Here is an 18156-nt window from a genome sequence, read left to right on the forward strand (position 1 = left end):
TGCAGCGGGGCCGCCAGGGGGCGCCGCGCGACCTTCCCGTCCCGTCGGGCACGCGGCGGGCGCACTCCCGCCCCCGCCAGCGATTGGTAGGCACGGGAGGGCGGTGCTGGGCACTCCCCGCCCCCCCCGCCAGGGGATTGGTCTGCCTGGGGGGGGCGGGGAGCAGGCGCGAGGCATCAGGAGTGATTGGCAGGGCGGCCCAGCCTTCCGATTGGCGGAGGAGGAGCCGCACCGCCTCCCAGCCCGCCTCCCGCCAGGGAGATTGACAGGCGCCAGGGGGCGGGACCAACGGCGGCCTTCCGCTCCCGCCCCGCCGCCGCCGCCGGGCCGCGCGCCTACTTCCGGCCCATCCGCGGTCGCTGATTGGCCTGGCGGGAAGATTGGCAGCTCGAGGGGGCGGGGCGGCGCCTGGGCAGGAGGAGGACGCGGCCTGGGCGGCGGCGCGGCGGGGGATGGATCTGTTCGGGGACCTCCCGGAGCCCGGCTCCTCGGCGGCGGGTGAGGGGCCGCGGCCCCGCGGCGGGCGCCTCAGCGCTACCCTGCCCTGCCCGGCCCCCGCGCGGCGCCGGGGGGGCACCTCAGCCAGGCGCGGCCTCACCCAGGCGCGGCCTGACAGGCCGCGGGGCCGGCGGCGAGCGGCGCTGGGCCCCGCCGGGCCTGCTTCAGCGCGGGCGTGGGCACCGGGCCTCTCCGGGGCTGGCCCGCCGCTACGGGGAGGGCCCCGGGGTGGCGGTAGCAGCTGAGGGCTCCCAGCGCCTGAGAGGGGGGGTGAGGGGGCGGCTGGAGGAGGAGGCGGCTTAAAAATCGCTGGAGAAATTTACAGAGTTTGGGGTTTTTTTTAATGGTTTTCTTTTTCCCTGGGCCTCGGTCAGCTGCAGGCGGTTATCCGTGAGGTTTAGGCCACGCTGGAGCCTTTCCTCTCTGAGCTGCTGTGGGTCATGGGTCTGTGGAGAGCTGTAGTGGTGTTAGGTGAAATAATTTGGTGCTTTTTGGGCCCCTCCCATCCTGTAACATCTTGACCGGGCTGCTGAGGGGTGTTAACGCAAGTTGAGTGGATTCCTAAAGAAAAAAGTTTTCAAAATAAAAGTTCACATCATTGCCAGGCAGGTGGGTGTTTTGCTGGTGTAGGAGCTGCCTAAATTAGAGATGGAAAAAAGGTAGCCAGGGCTCTGCTTATTTACCCCATCTGTGCTCACGTGGGGGGCAGTCCTTCCAGAAACCCACCCGCCTGCCTGCAGCGGGCCCTGACTCTGCCCTGGTGTCTTACAGGGAAGGAAGCACCGAAAGGGCCTCTGCTCTTTGACGACCTCCCGCCGGCCAGCGGTGGTGCCTCAGGTATGGGTGCGCCGTTCCTGACGTGAGTTTCGCATCCCATGTTTTCTGCACCAGCATCTCTTGAGGTGAAACACGTGTAAACCCTTTTCTGTGTTAGGCAGGATAAAGGCAGTTGGATTATCAGCACTGATGTGCAGAGCAGCTGCTTTCCTCTTGGTTTTTTTTTGGATAACCAGAATGTGGTAGATGTTCCACACGTATTCCATAATATGTTCTATATAAGTATTCTCTGAAGCAAATGTAAGGCCAGAGTTTGGCCCACTATCCCTTAACAGAAGTTAAAATTTGTCTCGCTTTGGTAAACTGTCATTTTCTAATTTCCACACCCCAGGAGGGGCGTGCACGTAGCATTATCCCCTTAAAGCAACAAAGGTGTTTAGTTCTTCTTGCCTTTTTCTTGTGTTCCAGGAAAAGGTGGCTCTTCACTCTTTGATGATCTTCCACCAGCCAGCAGTGGTGACACAGGTAAGGAGCTGTGTGGGCCCACCAAGCCTCTGCTCTCCTGCTCTTCGCAGGAAAACCTGTTGATGTAGCCTGTAGCGTTGGGTGCGTGGCAAGTTAACCTGGTGTCCGGGTTGGCTGATGCTGGTCGTGGTGATCTGTTTGTGCCTTGTTTAAATCGGGATTCTGACTCTTTAAAAGCAAACTGTTCTCAGAAGTACAACTTTCAGATCTCTTTTGGGGACCCCTGTTGTCTGGGCCTCAGAGCTTTGGGAGTGAGAGGACACTTCTTGCTGAGAGCGATGGCAGTGCTGGCACGGTGCTGCCGCTGCCCTGTCTTGTGTTGGGTTTCTGCTGTGGGGACAGCCTGCCTCCTTGTTCCTAGCTGTAAATGTCTTCAAAACCAACCTGCTGGTCTGGCAAGGCTTTCTGCATGCAGCCAAGTGTTTGCCAGCACCTGGAAGGAGGTGAGATAATTCACTACACCATCCGAGAATAGATCTCCAGAAGGAGAAGGCTTGATGTTGTGGGAATCACGTTTTGCTTGGAAGCTTTAATTTGTAACCTGTTTTCTGAACCCCCTAACAAATATGCACATACAGAGTAATAAAATACACTTCTTTGCATTGCTGTGGGCACAATTGGTAGATACAAATGATAATAATAAAAAATCACAAGTGTTCCAACCTGAAACGTTAACTTCCTGAGCAGTTAACTACAAAAAAGGGCTGGCAGCTAAGAAACAAACTGTGGGTCGGTGGGGAGAGTCGCCAGCCAAGCACAACTACGCTTAATCCACCTGCATTTTTGCTTTTTTTCAGCCTCCAGTGCTACTGAGCAGGCCTCAACAGCAGGGAGCCACGAGAAAGGGGAGAAGAGAAAGTCCTTGGAAGAGGAAGAGAATGGCAGGGAAGAACTCGTGGAAAAGAAAGTTTGTAAAGGTTTTCAGACAGTTTGAAAACAAACGTACTTGAGCGGTACTTTTGACGTTGGGCTGAGTAAGTCCAGACCAAAGCTAAGCTTTGGTTCCTCAGTGTGCTGGCGTTTTCAGCCTCTCGTAGGGAACAAACTGCTGCGCTGGTCTGTGGAAGCCACTCGAGCTCCCTGGCACTCCCTGCCTCCCTCACCCGGGTCTTCTTACCGGCCCCACCGAAGTGGCAGAAGCTGAGCAGCGAGCACCTTGGCGTTTGCAGGACAAGTTCCTGTGCTGCCAAGAGGGGGATTCGTTGTGACACCTCTGGAAGGCTAAAGCCACACCAGTTTCTTTTGCCACATCCACAAATCTCTCCACTGGGTAGCTGCTGAGACAGCCAGAGATGGGGGGAGAGAGATACTTGATCTTACATAGAGGGCGTTTGACTTCAGTGCAGGTGCTGGCGTGTTATGTTGCAGCTTTGGGAATAAGATGTGTTCAGGGGTACAAAGGAAAGGACGTGTTCTGGAAACAGCAGACCCTGATTTCCTGTCCCTAGCACACTCTTCAAAGCTGTGCTTTGTTTAATGGGCAGATTCAGTGCCACACGCTTCCCCTGCCCCCCTGCCTCTTTTTGGTAAGAGCCCTGCCCGATGCCCGGCAGTCCTGCTTGGCTCCAGCTGCCTGTCAAAAGAGGGGCAAGCAGCTTTTAGGGCTGCTGACCTTGGAGGCACTTAAAAAACCTGTGTTACAACGTAAATATATCCTGTTCAGCAGAAGGTGCCAGAGGTGTCATTGCAGGACGAGGGCCGTAGTTTGCTGCAGTGCCAGGGTAGGGTTCTGAAAGCTGAAAAGTGGTCACTGATTTGCTGGTTTTTGGCCTGAACTGAGGAGATGGAGGAGTTTGATTTGCGTGGTGTGTGCTTTGTTCCCCTTTAGGGTTGGTGAGCGTTCTTGGATTGAAGGGTTACGTGGCAGAGAGGAAAGGTGAAAGAGAAGACATGCAGGATGCACATGTCATCTTAAACGACATCACGAAGGAATGCCGGCCTCTGCCTTCCCAAATGTAAGTGGGCCCCAACTGCCAGAATAAAGCTGTGGGTGGCAGCCATCCCAGGGGTGAAGGAGCTCCAGCTTCCTTCGGCTGAGCCCGTGATACGATCCTTTTTGGTTTGAGCAGCTGAAGCGCTTGACTGCGCCTGCGTTGTGGTGTGTGGTTTGGGCTTGTTATTGGGAGACCTGGGTTGAATCAAGAGCTGTGTTCCTGGGCAAATCACAGGACTGTTTTATATACAAATACCTCCCTTGGAGTGATGCTCAGTGGATTTGGTCACTGACTTCACAAGGGTTATGAGGGCCCAATAACTGGATGTTGAGCCTCCGTTACCCAAATGTAAATGTGGATATTTAGAGACCCTCAGTTTAATTATAAGTAGTCAGGCCTTGCCTTGGAGATTTTACAGTGGGTAAAACCCTAACTGTGGCAACGGAGAACGCTCGAAGAAGGGAAAACAGATGTCGGAACTCTCTCATTTGAAAAGCTTAAGTCTTAGTAAATGAACACATGTAAGCGTGGGTATTTAAAGGAATGCTCTCAAGCATCATCCTGAGACTGTATTTTGCTTCTGAACTAATATTGTCCTGAGAGCTTCATGTGCTGAGACGTGAGAGTTTCTTGTCTGTAGCGTGGTTGCAACAAGTTCAGGCACAGAAAGAACTGTAGGATTGGTTAGACTCGTGTCTCTGTAGTGCTGGGGAGTTGCAGTGCCCTTGAGGTGAAATGTTTACCTGCTTTTATGCCAAGTTGTGGTCTATAAACTCTTCTGCCCTTCATTTTCTTGAACAAGAAAGTTCTCAGCTCAGTGTTTGCACGCATAAACCGTGTAAGTGCTTGAATGTGAGCTTAGACTTGCTGCCTTTGGGCCTTGGAGTGCAGTATTTAGTTAGTCTGGCTGACACAGGGCAGGGTGTTACGGAGATTGAATGTACTCGATCCTACTCGCTGGCTAACAGCCTTTCTTAGCCTCTTTCTGCTACTCTTTGTTCCCTCACAGCACACGTGTCTCGTACTTTGCTGTTTTTGATGGCCACGGGGGAGTCCGAGCCTCAAAATTTGCAGCACAGAATCTGCACCAAAACCTGATTAAGAAATTTCCTAAAGGTGAGAGGAGGGGAATAAGGGCTGTGGGACAACCATCACCTTTTCTGCCTTGACGTTATGGCAGCGGATAGGGAAACTGATTTGTTTGGGTGTAGTTCTGCACTTGCCATCCCTTATTCCCAGTGGGCTTGTGAGGCTGCGCCGTGTCCCGGGGAAGAGAGCTGGGAGGCTTTTTGGCACAAGGGTACAAGTAGCCAGTTGTGAGCCACTGAGCGAGCGTGAGATGCGCTGTTGCCAGTTTTGGCAGTGCCGCTTCAAGCGTGAAGATGTGCCCGTGGGGGAGAGGGGTACGTCATAAATTCTCCATACATGCTACCGCGGAGACTTCTGGTAGCGTGAGCCCAGGATGTGCTGTAGCTGCTCCACGCAGGGTGTGAGAGATGCCCTGCCTGATTGAAGGTTGGATGAGCAGAGGGAGGGACTGGGGTAGGTCAGGTACGTTTTAGCTGGAGCTTAGCTGCTGTTTTCCCTGACAGGTGAGGTAGTCAGCGTGGAGAAAACTGTGAAGAGATGCCTTCTGGACACCTTCAAACAAACAGATGAAGAGTTTCTAAAGCAGGCATCCAGCCAGTAAGTGTAAATGCTTCCCACGCGTTTGTATTCCTCAGCTTGCATCTTCCAGGCCTTAGTTCTGAGCGGGGCAGAGGAAACAGTGAGTGGTGTCTATGCCTTGGCTTAGCTGTGCCAGGCTGTAGCTCTGCCAGCTGAGTGCCTGCTCGAGCTAGATCACAGCGTGTGCTGGTTTTACTCTGTGTACGCGGTCTGTAGGACCCCTTAGACTAAAATACACCTTTGTAGTAAAGGAAGGAACCAAAGCATGACCAAGAATGCACCTCAGTCCTTACCCAGGCATCTTGTTTATCTTCTTTTTAAAGACTTGAGTCACGTGTTGTTGAAGTGACTTATCCCATACTGCCTGAGATGGGATCTCTGTGTTGACGGCATCAAAGTGTGGCAGGAGGGCATCTGTAAGAGCAGTACTTTGCAGGCTGCTTGTGTGCAGCTTTTTTGGAGCTGCATTCCTGTTTGTGAGTCCATGCTTGCCAGGCATCTCTGAGGTCGTTTTTAATGCCCTGTGTTGAAAGACTTACCTCTCCCAATGTAAGTTGAAATCTTGCTTTCTTCACCTTTTTTTGAAAACAGAATTGTTGACGAAGAACGTCCCTCATCTTAAGCTTGTTTCTAACGGATTCTTTTAGAACAACGCTGAAAAGCACAGCAGCTACTTTCTTTGGGATAAATGCCAGCCTGCCTCCCAGCTTGGTTTTAAGTGCAAGCACCCTTACCTTCCTCTCAGTCTCTGTTGAACTGACACACCAGCTGTTTGGACTAGGGAAGATGTAGATTGCATTTAAAATACAGTCACTTTGCTACCAGTCGTTTATAGGTTTGAGTTCTGCTTGTTTGTTTGTTTTTTCATTCATAGTGACACCTCTGGCGCAAATGGAGGCACTGTTGATGCATCTGATTCTGAGATGCCCTGCAAACTCTCAATTTTAAGTAAATTGCAAACCGGCTCAATCTCTTAAGCCTGATCAGGTCAAGGAGTTTGGCCAAGCAAAAGGAAAAAGCTTCCCTGAGTCTGTCACAACAGTGTCCTTCCCAAACCAGTCTCCATTTGGTCAGAAACGTGACTTATGACAAAGGTGCTACAAAGGATCACTAGCAATAGCTGTTTTGATAACGAAATGAATGATCTTCATTCAGGCTCACCTTCAAAGTTAGGAAAAACTGGCTGAAATATGTCTAGAAATCAGTCTCTCAAAGCTGGTTTCGGTAAAGAGCGGCGTCATAGCTGGGCTTCATTGTGGGGAGGACTGGTCTGGCAGCTGTAACCTAAGAAACGCTTCTCATTTTACCTAGAGCTCTAGAGACAGAAGCTTAACTACAGCAAGTGAAATATCAGGAGAGTGACTGAAGGAGTGGTGTTGCTGTGGTGAGGACTGAGGCAGGCAGGCAGGGGTGCTGTGAAAAAAGGAAGGGAAAGAAAAGAGAAAAGGAAGGCTGCGGTCCTGGCTGTGCCTGCCTTTTGCTGCGAAGAAGGAGCCTCCCGAGGAGGAGTTTGAGGTGCTTGTTTGCTCACGATGCCGTAGCTTCTGGGCAGTCCTTGAGGCTGAGCCCGTTCCAGCCACAGATGAGCTTTCCTGGGAGCTGAGTGTGAGGAAGAGTTGGTGTGGGGAGTGTGGCTGGCAGTATTTGAACCAGTTGGGCATTGGCCATGCATTTAGAAGGCAGTACTCTGTGCAGCTCCTCTGTCCTTGTCCAGCTCGCTGTTTACCACCACCAGTTTCCCTAGCTGCTTGCAGGCAGCTGCTGGGGGCTTGTGCGAGCAGGCTGCTGCGTGTTGTCACACGACGCTTCCTTGAATCCCCAGGAGCACTCTGTGACTAACTTGTTAAACGTTGTTTTCCCCCCTTAGCAATCGCATTTTTGTTCCCTTCAGGAAGCCGGCGTGGAAGGATGGCTCCACAGCTACTTGTGTCCTAGCTGTGGACAATATTCTCTACATAGCCAACCTTGGGGACAGCCGGGTAAGCAGAATGGAGAAGCCCACTGCTGGTGTCTCGATTCCTCCGAGAGCTTTATTTGCCCTGAAGGGTGAGGTGTTTGTGTGGGATGTCCCGGTTGCCATGAGTTCCCTAACTGTTCCTACAAAGCATCTTGTTTTGGGTGGGTGCAGGGTACTTCTGTGTTGTCTCCCATAGTGTAAAGCAACTGTGTGTGGTAGCTCTCTCTTGGTGGTGCTAAGTATCTCACAGTATCTAGAAGAGAACAGAATATTTCAATTGGAAGGGACATATAATGATCACCCAGTCCAAGTGCCTGACCACTTCAGGGCTGACCAAAAGTTAAAGCATGTTGTTAAGGGCATTGTCCAAGCCTTTGGGGCATCGACCACCTCTCCAGGAAGCCTGTTCCAGTGTCTGACCGTCCTCTCGGTAAAGAACTGCTTCCTCGTGTCCAGTCTGAACTTGCCCTGGTGCAGCTTTGAACCATTCCCACGTGTCCTACCACTGGATGCCAGGGAGAAGAGCTCAGCACCTCAGTCTCCATGTCCCCTCCTCGGGAAGCTGTAGAGAGCCATGAGGTCACCCCTCAGCCTCCTTTTCTCCAAACTAGACAAACCCAGAGTGCTCAGCTGCTCCTCACAGGCCGTGCCTTCCAGCCCTGCCACCAGCTTGGTTGCCCCCCTCTGGATGCATTCAAGGACCTTCACATCCTTCTTAACTTGTAGGGCCCAGAGCTGCCTGCAGCGCTCGAGGTGAGGCCGCACCAGCGCTGAACACAGCGGGACAATCCCCTCTCCTGACCAGCTGTGTTTGATGCCCCTCAGGATGGGGTTTGCCCTCGGGGCTCCCAGGGCACACTGCTGGCTCCTCTCGAGCCTGCTGCCCACCAGCACCCCCAGATCCCTCTGCAGGGCTGCTCTCCAGCCACTCCTCTCCCAGTTTATACTTGTGCCCGGTGTTACTCTGTCCCAGGTGCAGAATCTGGCACTTGGACTTGCTAAATTTCATCCCGTTGATGATTGCCTGATGCTCCAGTCTGTCTAGATCCCTCTGCAAGGCCTCTTGTCCCTCCAGAGAGTCAACAGCACCTCCCAGTTTGGTATCATCAGCAAATTTGCTAATGGTGCACTCAACTCTGGCATCCAGATCGCTGATAAAGATACTGAGCAGCACCAGCCCTAGGACGGAGCCCTGAGGAACACCGCTGGTGACTGGTCCCCAGCCACATGTAGCCCCATTCACTACAACTTGCAGCTCTCTCAAGAAGTTCTTGCTGCAGTTTTGTTGCTGTTCACTCACGAGGGTCTTTTGTCAGCACAGGCGATTCTGTGTCGTTACAACGAGGAGAGTCAGAAACACACAGCCTTAAGCCTCAGTAAGGAGCACAACCCCACGCAATACGAGGAGCGTATGCGGATACAGAAAGCTGGGGGAAATGTCAGGTAAGTGCCTAAAGGGCGTGAGTGAGCAAACCTAAACCCTCGCCCAACTTTGAGCCTGAGCACCGAGTTCCTGGAGTTTCCTGAGCCCAGTGCTCGTGCTAGTGAGAGCCCGGAGAGAACCTGTTGCTGCCTGTGGGAGGCACAGTGGTGCCTGAGATGTCTTAAGGATTCAGTGGCTTGAGTTGGTTGAGGGGGACTGGTTTCCCAGGGGCTTACGATAGCGGTGGGTGCTGTGCTGCAAAGGTAGGAACCCACGTGAAAGCATGACGGCGTGATGCAAGCATGGACGTGCTTAAGCTTGACCCGCAGAGTTGGACCTACAGAGCTGGACTTGATTGTTTGAGAAGTTACCGCTTGCTGCACACTGTGGCATTGAACAGAACTCACTTCCTTGCTAGCAGCATCACCTCTCCCTCCTTGTCCTGTAAGAGGGGGGGGTTGTTTGAGAGGGCACGAGAAGCCCTTGATGTCAGTTGGTGTTGCTCCCCTGGGGGTTAGCTGATGCGCTGAGGCGGTCTGCAGTAGGAGGGAGGTTTCTGGAGCCAGAGCAGGATTATCTTAATGTTCCTGTGCACGTAGGTGTGCGAGGCTGTTTGGGCAGCTCTGTTTGATTTCCCTGGCTAGGTTCCCTCCCTTCTTTGAAGGCTGTTTCTTGATTTAATGGCATCCTCACAAGACAGGACTTGGTGCAGGTGAAGTATCTTAGTGCCTGTGGAGGCAGAATTCCCCCTGCCGGGGTGGGGAAGGGTGGGCTCAGTTCTGTCACGCTGCCATGTCTGGAGGGCCTCGTTGCCCTTATCTCTGGAGAGCACATGCTGCTGCTTATGCTTAGCACTGATCTATCTTTGCACACAGGAAAGAGATGGGCCAGTGTCTGTTAGCTCTTTTCAGAACTGGGGGAACATCTCCCCGGCTGCTTGGGAGCCTCTCCCACTACTTGTAGTTCAATATTTTGGACCCAAGAGATAAGTCGCAAAGTGTGCGAGCATCAGATCTCTTCTCTGTGACGTGCCTCACTTCTTGCTTTCATCTCAAGCGGGGCTGGTTGGACTACGAGATGAATGAGCTTGTGTCTTTCCAGAGTGCACAGAAGAGCCTTTTGGGGGAGAAGATGCTCGATTGTTGGAAGGGTGGAGTGTGGGAAGCTGCTTCTGTTGGGGCAGCACTCGGTTAATTAGAAGTTGAGCAAACAAAACTGCTTCCTAAGGAGGATTGTAACTCGGGTTTCACAGAACTGGTTGTGGTGATCAGTGGTTAGTGAAGACCGAATAATCAGGAGAGTGTCCCTGTCAGGCAGTGCATGTGTGGGGAGGGCTCTCAATGTTTTCTTTCCTCGTGCAGGGAAGGAAGAGTCCTGGGAGTGCTGGAGGTTTCCCGCTCCATTGGGGATGGCCAGTACAAACGCTGCGGTGTGATCTCGGTGCCAGATGTCCGACGCTGCGAGCTCACGCCCAACGACAGGTAAAGCGTTGCCCACGCGCGAGGGGCTCAGCTGCGCCCTAGCTCTGCTCAGCAGAAGTAGCACAAGCTGCACAACTCCTTATGCTCTGCTGTTGGGGCCGAGGCACTTCAGGCTCACTACCCAGAGCTGACGTCTCTCCGCTCCTGGTCCTCATTGGTGTAGTGAGATAATCCTGCTGCCTCACTGTGCCAGGCTACCGTGAAGGCTCCTGTTGGAGAAACCGGCCTCGCAGCGGTGATGATGTGTACACAAACCTTAGACTTCCTTCATGCTCTGAAGAAGTTCACACACAGTGTTCAAGCATTTGGTTAAGGCTTGAATTCCTGGATCCCTGTCCTGCCCAAGAGTTGTTTCTAGCAGCCTGGTGCCCACAAATGCCGTTGCATTCGGCTCTGATATTTGAAGATTTGAGATACTTCTCTAACATACGATTGGCAATGACAAATTGCTGTGAGCTTTCATGTCAGTCTGGCCCTGCAGGCTCCCTGGGCTGAAAATGTAACCCAGTGCTGCTGCTTTTCCTGGGATTAGGGTTCCATATCAAGTGATCCACTAAAATATTTCTAAAGATATTCTGAGCATCAGGCTCTGAAACGATGTCTTCAGAGACACGTGCTGCTATGGCAGGCTGGTCACCTCTGTGGGATGGCTGTAGTTTTCCTTGTCCGGTGACTCCGGTTAGGGCTCCTGGTTAATACAGTCCCCTGTGCAGGAGGGAGTGCACAGCAGGCTGCCTCCTCCATCCTCTGGTGGGGAGCTAGGAGGCAGCTCTCTTTGCCGTGGGCTTTGTGTCCCCTCAACCTTCTGCAGCCTGTGGCAGGACCTTGTGGCAGAGTTTTCCAGTCGCACTTATGCCTCTGTTTCTGGTTAAGCTGCTTGCTTTTCTTTTGAATATTTGTATTTAAATCAAGTTATCGCATACCTCAGGAGTGTGGAAATGTAAAGGGTTTAGAGGGATGCACATAAGGGATTAAGCTGGCTATGCTTCTCTTTTCTCCTTGCATTAGCCACTTCACAGGGAAAATATGTGAATTAAAAGGATGCAAAGGAAAGAAGCAGTTCCTAGAGAAACAATGGAGCTTTCCAGCAGGGCGTGGTGTGTGGTCTTGCTTGACAGTGCAGTGTCAGGAGGACTGCCAGGATGTCCTGATCTAGGCCTTACATTGTTTGCCTGGCTCTTTGGCCTGTACTTTGAATTGCCTCAGCTCCACAGATGGTAGGTTCTGGAGCACCAGAGGACTTCTGGTGCTTCCGAGGGATTTTCAGATGAGCTTTTATGGCATCTTCCCTTTGGATTGGAGCGTGGGTACTCATAAAATAGCTTGGAGGGATTTTGCTGTAGCTGGGGAGACGAAAATTCAGCCTTGAAACCTGTCTCTGCTTGATTTCCAGGTTTATTCTGATAGCGTGTGATGGCCTCTTTAAAGTCTTTACACCAGAAGAAGCTGTGAACTTCATTGTGTCCTGCCTGGAGGTGAGGAGAAGGCAGCGTAGGGGCTGGGTTTGTCAGTTCAGGGGGCACAAAATGGAATGACTCGACTTGCAGAAGCGTACTTCTGCCAGGGTTGTCCTTATTTGTTTTGCTTCCCCATGCTTGGAAATTAAAGGCTGAGGGAGCTGGGGTTGTTTAGCCTGGAGAAGAGGAGGCTCAGAGGTGACCTTAGTGCAGTCTACAACTACCTGAAGGGAGATTGTAGTGAAGTGGGAGTCATCCTCTTCTCCCAGGCAACTAGTGATAGGACAAGAGGACACAGCCTCAAGCTTCACCAGGGGAGGTTCAGGTTGGACATCAGGAAGCATTTCTGCTCAGCAAGGGTCATTAGCCATTGGAAGGGGCTGCCCAGGGAGGTGGTGGAGTCACCATCTCTGGAGGGGTTTAAGAAAAGCCTGGACATGGCACTTAGTGCCCTGGTCTAGTTGCCATGGTGGTGTCAGGGCAATGGTTGGACTCGATGATCCCAGAGGGCTCTTCCAACCTGGTTGATTCCGTGCTCACGCCTGCGTGCTGTGCTGGGAGCAATTGGTGTTGTCTTTCCTCGTCTCAACAGGATAAGAACATCCAGACGAGAGAAGGGAAGCTAGAAGCAGACACTAGATACGAAGCTGCGTGTAACAGACTGGCCAACAAGGCAGTGCAGCGAGGGTCGGCGGACAACGTCACGGTCATGGTGGTCCGGATAGAGCACTGAGAGATGAGGCACGGCAGCAGGATCCCCGGCTGGCGGCAGAGGGAAGGGAAGGGAGAAGGCGGTGCGTGTGCGTGTGTGGCTGGGAGAGGGAGGGTCCTGCTGGATGCTCTTCAGTGTAAATAAAGTTGTTGGTTTGTTTTTTTTTTTCTTCTTAACAGTTTTAGCTCACTTGGCTAGCAGTGTTTTCTAAGTGGCTGCCAGAGCAGATCGGCCTCTGCAGAAATCTCTTGTCCTGTCAACCCCCTGTTAATGTCTTGGCAAACCAAATAAATCCGTTTGGCAGAGGTGCCAGCAAGAGCAGGCATCTGCGGGCATGAACTCTGCCAGCTGTTCCAAACGATGCAGTTCTGCTCTTTGTTTCCTTGAGCTTTGTACGAGGCCCCGGGAGAGTCTTGAGCTCTGGGGACTCAGCGGGAGCTCCCACTCGGGCTGTACCGTGTGGACTGCGCAGCACCCCAGGCCACCAGCTTGGGATGCAGTGTGGGCTGTCCTGTTAGCGCTGGGAAGGAAACCTTTGGGTTCTGAAGCTGGGTTGGGAGGTTGGGGTTTCATCCCAGTTGTTGATACGGCGAAAGTGGCTGGAGTTTGCTTCTGATGTTCATCAGGAAAAGTGTTTTCACCAAATGGACCTGCCAGGTTGCAGGGGGAAGGGCAGGCTCTGTGCTTGTCTGTGTGCTATCTGAGGAGCAGGCGTCTCAGGTTTTAGGTACTTGTTGCTATTAAGTGTCTGGTATCTCATGCTGTCCCCATTCCTCTACCAGCTGTTGCTGCAGAGAGTCGTCGGTGTGCTGTTTTCCAGAGCAAATTTGGCTTCAGACCAAATGACAGCAGGAAAGCTAAACAGATTGGGCTACCAAAGCACTTAAATTCCAGATTATGGAACTTCCCTGTCCTGTGGGTGAGATGGTGCAGTGAGGGAGATGAGCCGGTGAGTTTGCTGAGTGGTTTCTTGCACAACCTCCTCGCTCTGCGTGAGAAATGGTGCAGTCCCAGAGAGAGGTTGGGCGGGTTGGTGCAGTGGTGCCTGCCGTTTTGTGCAGAGTTGTGAGGCTTCCCGGGCTCTTTTCTGTTCCCTGTGTTCCCTGGAGCTTTGGGAGATGGTCCTGGATCCTGGGCTGTTCTCTTGAGCACACAAAAGCTATCCTGTTATTTAGGACAGGCGGCTTGACCATCTTTCATCTATTTCTGCTACAGCAGAAGTTCACGGGCTCATGCTGATGCTTAGGCTAACTCAGCCTAGCTCGTGCTCACTCTCTACATCTTCTGCAGAGCACTGAGGAAGGAAGCGGGCCTCCGGCACGTATTTTGGGTAGCGCTTGCCTCTGCCAGCTTGTGCTGCTCCCAGCCACTCCTGCCTGCTCTGCTGGTTGCACTGCAGGATGAGCTGAGAGGGAATTGCCTGTGTTAGCAAACACGCTCTGCCGCTTCTGCTCTTGAAAGCCAAATTTGGAGAGCCAAGAGAGTAGCACAGAGTTTATTCAGTCTGTGGCAAAAGAAACCTCGCGGGCAGATGTCAGAAGAGCAGCTCACTTTCCCTTCTCAGCCCCCTGCTTTCGTGCTGCAAGAGCTGAGCCAAGCGCCCGTCTCTCCTGTGCTCCCTCCGGGAGGCCCCTCTTCATTCCAGCGCAAGAGCTGGTGAGAGAAGTATCAGCTTGTCCTTCTCTGACTTTCTTCTCTCCCCCTCCCTCCTCTTACAACTCTTCTTTCCTTCCCTTTAGAAAGAGTACTGAAAGCACACCTCCAACTAGGAACATAATACCCAGTGTTAGGGTACAGTTAATAATGATTGCCATAAAATGGATCATATTGTCTGTTGTTCAGGGCAAAAGGAAGCACCATGGAGCTGGTTTCACCGTACTTGTGAGTAGCCAGGCAGTTAGAAAGGCAGGTTCAACCCCAGCTTTAGTGGAAGTCAAAAAACTGTTTGCTTGTGTTTCCTGGTAGGGTGGGGTCTGCAAGAGGTTTCCTGAAAATGAGCTCTCCCTGCCTTACTGCTCAGCAGCATCCTGCTACCGTGAGGAGCTCCGGGACCCCCGCCCCGGCGTGGCCCATGCAGAAGTGCTGTACGTGCAGCTCCCCTCGCTTGGGGCTGACTCAGCTTCTAGCCCCCTCCCAACACCTAAATTAGGCCCCCAGTAGCTCCAACTTAATCAGCTCTCTTGGTTTTGTCTTCAAGTGCACTGGGCTCTTTCTATCTCGCTCGCAGAGGCCAGCTTACCAGCTTGGCCAGCCCTGCTCTCCAGCAGCGAGTCCTTTTCTATCTTCTCAGGTGTGTTTGGTAGGAAGGGAAGGTGGCTGATCTGAGCGAGGCTGCCTTGGCTCACGCTCATGCTGGTAACTGGGAGGTGCTGCCCAGGCCGAGCTCCTCAGCTGGGCAGGAGCTGCAGAGGCCTCATCTCTGCCAGGATGCTGCTGCCCACCCGTTCAGCTGGGGGAAAGGCACATCTTTCCTTTCAGAGACAAGTGCTCTTGGGGGAAGAAGTCAGCGTTAAAACTGCACAGCCAGAGCCCCCACCGCAAACACCTCTCCCACGAAGAGCTGCAGCGACAGCTACTTCACCAGGCTCGTTGAGGAGATGTAACCTGCAGAGAAGGCCAGGCAGGGCCAGGAAGGCCCTCGTGAGCGAGGTCCAGTGCGAGGAGGCTGCCTCCCCCCGCCTACACGCGCGGATCCCTCGGGGAAGGTGGGGCTGGGTGCAGCTCGGGCTATCTCGCGGGGTTGCTGGCACAGCTCGCCCAGTGCTACGTGCTACTAAGAAAGAAAACGTGCAGCTCCCTTGCCCCACGCCCAGCCTGCCCGGGTACCTCTCCTGCAGCCCTCGCTCAGGCACGTAGCCCTGCGCCCATCCTCAGCTCAGATGGCTATCGGAGCCGAAGCAAAGAGCGTATCTGCGCTGCCCACGGCCTGGGCCCTGTGCCACGGGCAGGGAACGCCTGGCGTGGAAAGCCACGGGACAGGAATTTGCTTTAATCGAACGTGCGGCGTTATCGGGACCTTGCTCTGAAGATCAGCTGCGACGGATGTGGGCTTCTGCCAGCAAACCTTCACTGCCGACAGTGCAGGGAAGCTAAAGCGATACAGGTAATCTGGTGTGGGCTGCTGAGAAGCTGGGCAGGGAAATCCGCTGAGAGCGAAAATGGAGGTGTGGGGCTTTGCCCGAGGCGCCAGCGCTGGGCACCGTGGGAGCCGAGCCCTGCAGAGAAAGCAGCCGGCTGCTGCCAGTGTCAGCAGCGTTTTCCAAGATAAACTTCCAGCCCTAGCCTTTAGATAAAAGTGAACTCCTTCAGCTCCTTGTCAGGCTTCTTTATTATTATTATTATTATTATTATCTTTTTCTCCCCGATCTTGTGTCCAGCTTCAGATGGTTCTGCAGCACGAGCAGTATCGGACCAGCCTGCAGTTCCTGCAGCAGCGCAAGGTCTTCCCTGGGCTTGGTGCTGAGCAGGGGAGGTGTGATGGTGGCTGGCAGAGGGAAGGGTCTGGCTGCTGCTGGCACAGGTTCGGCTCCCTGCGTGGTACCCACCGCCTTTTCACACCCCCAGCAGAATGGCGCTGAAATCGGAGCCGCTTTGAACGGTGAGGGGAGAGCCTGCAGCGTTGTCCACGAAAACAGAGGCGTATTGCCCGGCCTGGAGGGAGAGAGGGCTTAATGGGGCTGGGAGACCTCCTCCGGGCACTGGGCACAGCCTGGCAGAGCAGAGGAGAGCTCTACCCTGCGCACAGCAGCCGAGGGCTGGAGGGGCTGCTCCCCTTCTGGGGAGAGGATGACAGAGGGGCCGGGAGGGCAGCCCAGCCGTGGTACGTGCCGTAGTGTCCCAGCAGACCCCAGCCCGGAGCGTCCTTTGGGCTCAGAGCTGGGCTGAGAAACGCACTCGATGCCCAGCCCTGGAGCTGGGGCTACGGAAGGCACCTTCCTGCCCGGCACAGGCCTGAGCGGAGCTGGCGCCGCTCACCTGCAGGTAAAGGACTCCGGTGACGGAGATGGTGAAAAGGTCACTGCCGCTCTCCAGCTGGGACACAGTCTCCAAATTGCTGCAGAAGAGGGAGGGCGGTGCTGGGGAGAGCATGTCCCTCCTTCCCCTGGGAATGCTGGACTCCATCCTCCCTCCCCAGCCCCCATCCCTCTCCCCTCCTGCCTTCGCCCTGCCCTACCTGTTGTGCTGGCAGCGGGACTGCACACAAATCAGCGCCCGCAGACGGTTCCCCCTGCACGGCTGCCCCTTCCTCTGCTGCTCTCTGCGCCCTGGGACAGAGGGGAGGGTGAGAGCGGCCCGGGCCTCCCCGGTGGGGCCGTGGGGGGTGGCCGAGGGCTCACCGATGTGCAGCGTGGCCGTGAAGGTGTAGTACCCTGCAACGGGGGCCGTGTACTGCCCGCTGGTCAGGTTCAGCCCCGAGCCACGATGGAACATCCCCTCCCGCTCCGGCTGGGGATGGGGAGAGGCTTGGTTAGAGAAGGAGCCCCTGCACGAGGGGAAGGCAGCCGGGGCAGGCGGGCTGGGCACTCACGATGTAGTAGAGCCGCAGCTCCCGCCGTGCGTTCTGCTCCACGGAGATGTTTTCCCGTGTCCGGCAGTGGAAGGCTGCTTCCACGCGACGATGGGACCTGGCCTGTGATTTGCCTTCGCCGCTTTCCTCCTCTTCCTCGCGCCCTTCCCAGGCCTTCCTCCGTGTCTTTGCCTGCTCCTTCACCATGCCTGACCCAAAACACCCGAGCAGGGCTGGGCTTTAGGAAGGACCCTCGGCTTTTCCTGGCCCCAAGATGAGACAGCACCTGCCTCTGTGCCCGGCCCCGTGGTGCCCCGGCCCTGCTGTCCCCTGCTCCTGCCCGGGGGTCCCCCTCGCCCCCGCTCCCCGCAGCACTCCCGGGGCCGGTGGGTACCTTTCAGCAGGAGCTGCAGCTCCTTCAGCAGCTCTTCCAGCACGGCGGGGGCCCGGGGGGATGCGGGGGCCCGGGGGGATGCAGGGGCAGCGCCGGGCACCGCAGCCTGGGCTGACTTTCCCGGAGCTCGGCCACCGGCCGGTCCCGCTGCCGTGCCGGCCCCCGGCCCATCCCGGGCCGTGCCCGTCCTGCCCCGGGCCCGACTGCCGCTCGCCCGCCGGGGGGTCCCGGCCAGCAGCATCCACGCCTGGCGAGGGTCCACGGCACCCAGCCCCGCGGCTGCCCCCAGGCCCGGCGGCTGCTCCCGGGCCGCCCCCGGGGAGCCGGTGCCGGTGCCGGCGGCGGCGCAGAGGAGCGCCAGGCACAGCTCGGGCAGCCGCATCCCGCCGCTCCCGGCCCCGGCCCCGGCCCGGCCCCGCCTCGGGGCTGGCGAGGGCGCGGCCCGGCCCGCCCCGCTGCCCCGGGGGGAGCCCCCGCTCCGCGCTGCGGGAACCGGGGACCCCCCGTGTGTAACCCCCCCTCCCAACCCGGGGGGCTCCCCCCGCGACCCGCAGAGCTCCCCGGCGCGTTTAGTGCTTCAGAAATGATAAAACCCCCTAACACGGCCCCGATGAACCATCAAAGGGCTCTGGCAGGCTCGGTGCCGGCCGTCGGGGAAGCGTTGCCTTGTGCTCGCCCCATCCCAGGGTGTCCTCTGCCACCGGGGACCACCAGAGACAGGGATGGGGCAGGAGGCACCGCCCGGCTCTGTCACAGCACCAGGAGCTACCAAGGTGCCAGCTGCTTCACCGTGACCCTTGGGGTCACCTCCCAGGGTTGTGCT

At 55.3% G+C, this 18156-nt stretch overlaps 2 protein-coding genes across 3 annotated transcripts; one reads left to right on the top strand and one right to left on the bottom strand.

Annotated features, from left to right (window-relative positions):
- Positions 1-404: 404 nt before the first annotated feature.
- Positions 405-12790, top strand: ILKAP (ILK associated serine/threonine phosphatase). Of its 2 annotated transcripts, XR_011049892.1 has the most exons (13): positions 405-498; positions 1270-1335; positions 1744-1800; positions 2598-2717; positions 3629-3755; positions 4744-4850; positions 5327-5420; positions 7294-7381; positions 8681-8802; positions 10144-10263; positions 11657-11738; positions 12313-12514; positions 12612-12790. XR_011049892.1 is itself a non-coding variant. In XM_068421082.1 (12 exons), the coding sequence occupies exons 1-12, from the start codon at positions 453-455 to the stop codon at positions 12451-12453; spliced, it is 1170 nt and encodes a 389-aa protein (XP_068277183.1). In that variant the 5' UTR covers positions 405-452; the 3' UTR covers positions 12454-12790. The 2 variants fall into 2 exon arrangements, 1 of the variants encoding a protein (XP_068277183.1); XM_068421082.1 differs by having other exon boundaries at positions 12313-12790.
- A 3008-nt stretch (positions 12791-15798) lies between these two features.
- ERFE (erythroferrone) lies at positions 15799-17715 on the bottom strand. Its single transcript, XM_068421005.1, has 6 exons — positions 17334-17715; positions 16961-17148; positions 16770-16878; positions 16607-16697; positions 16408-16486; positions 15799-16083 (listed from the first exon to the last, which is right to left on the bottom strand). The coding sequence occupies exons 1-6, from the start codon at positions 17713-17715 to the stop codon at positions 15985-15987; spliced, it is 948 nt and encodes a 315-aa protein (XP_068277106.1). The 3' UTR covers positions 15799-15984.
- Between the last annotated feature and the right edge of the window lie 441 nt (positions 17716-18156).

Source organism: Nyctibius grandis, chromosome 32 (assembly GCF_013368605.1).
Source record: "Nyctibius grandis isolate bNycGra1 chromosome 32, bNycGra1.pri, whole genome shotgun sequence".
Classification (NCBI taxonomy): Eukaryota; Metazoa; Chordata; class Aves; order Nyctibiiformes; family Nyctibiidae; genus Nyctibius; species Nyctibius grandis.

Coding starts and splice junctions, on each gene's coding strand:
- ILKAP (XM_068421082.1), top strand. CDS start 453: ATGGATCTGTTCGGGGACCTCCCGGAGCCCGGCTCCTCGGCGGCGG. Junction 1,801..2,597: donor AGCCAGCAGTGGTGACACAG/GTAAGGAGCTGT, acceptor GCTTTTTTTCAG/CCTCCAGTGCTACTGAGCAG. Junction 10,264..11,656: donor GAGCTCACGCCCAACGACAG/GTAAAGCGTTGC, acceptor CTTGATTTCCAG/GTTTATTCTGATAGCGTGTG.
- ERFE (XM_068421005.1), bottom strand. CDS start 17,715: ATGCGGCTGCCCGAGCTGTGCCTGGCGCTCCTCTGCGCCGCCGCCGGC. Junction 16,879..16,960: donor AGCTGCGGCTCTACTACATC/GTGAGTGCCCAG, acceptor CCCCATCCCCAG/CCGGAGCGGGAGGGGATGTT. Junction 16,698..16,769: donor CACGGCCACGCTGCACATCG/GTGAGCCCTCGG, acceptor CCTCTGTCCCAG/GGCGCAGAGAGCAGCAGAGG.